The sequence below is a fragment of the Carlito syrichta genome, unplaced genomic scaffold (genome assembly GCF_000164805.1).
Source record: "Carlito syrichta isolate Samal-C Ts95f unplaced genomic scaffold, Tarsius_syrichta-2.0.1 Scaffold146716, whole genome shotgun sequence".
NCBI classification, from domain to species: Eukaryota; Metazoa; Chordata; class Mammalia; order Primates; family Tarsiidae; genus Carlito; species Carlito syrichta.
The window spans coordinates 68,596-68,957 of NW_007090812.1; the positions used below are offsets into that span (position 1 = coordinate 68,596).

At 64.1% G+C, this 362-nt stretch overlaps 1 protein-coding gene across 1 annotated transcript in view; it reads right to left on the minus strand.

Moving 5' to 3' along the window:
- The window catches only part of CUNH20orf96 (chromosome unknown C20orf96 homolog), a 16,837-nt gene extending 16,727 nt beyond the window's left edge, over positions 1 to 110 (minus strand). The window contains exon 1 of the mRNA XM_008050449.1: positions 91 to 110. Within this exon, the coding sequence (XP_008048640.1) occupies positions 91 to 110 (20 nt within the window). The remainder of the gene's footprint in view (positions 1 to 90) is intronic.
- Between the last annotated feature and the right edge of the window lie 252 nt (positions 111 to 362).

A 362-nucleotide genomic window follows, 5' to 3' on the forward strand; every position in this document is an offset into this window, starting at 1 on the left:
GAGGGGTGGGCGGGGAGAGGGCGGGGTCGGAAAAGCGGGAGGAAGGAGACGCATGCGCACTCACTTGGAATGCGTCCCCGTTTTACTTACTTCAGCAGGACGTGCGCCATGGGGGACGATGGGAGACAGGGAGCGAGTCCGTGGGCCCTGATCTCCTAGAGCGCCCGCCCGGTGTCGCCACTACCTTGTCTCGTCGTAGGTCGCGCGGCAGCCCGAGCCACTCAGACTTCCCGGCGGGACCGTCGCTTTCCCCTCCAGGCTCGGTCTCCAAGGAAACGCGACGCCGGCTACTGGGCGCCCCGAGGGACAAATCTCGCAAGGCAAAACGTGGCTCTCCCATTTCTTAATTTGGTCGAATACCC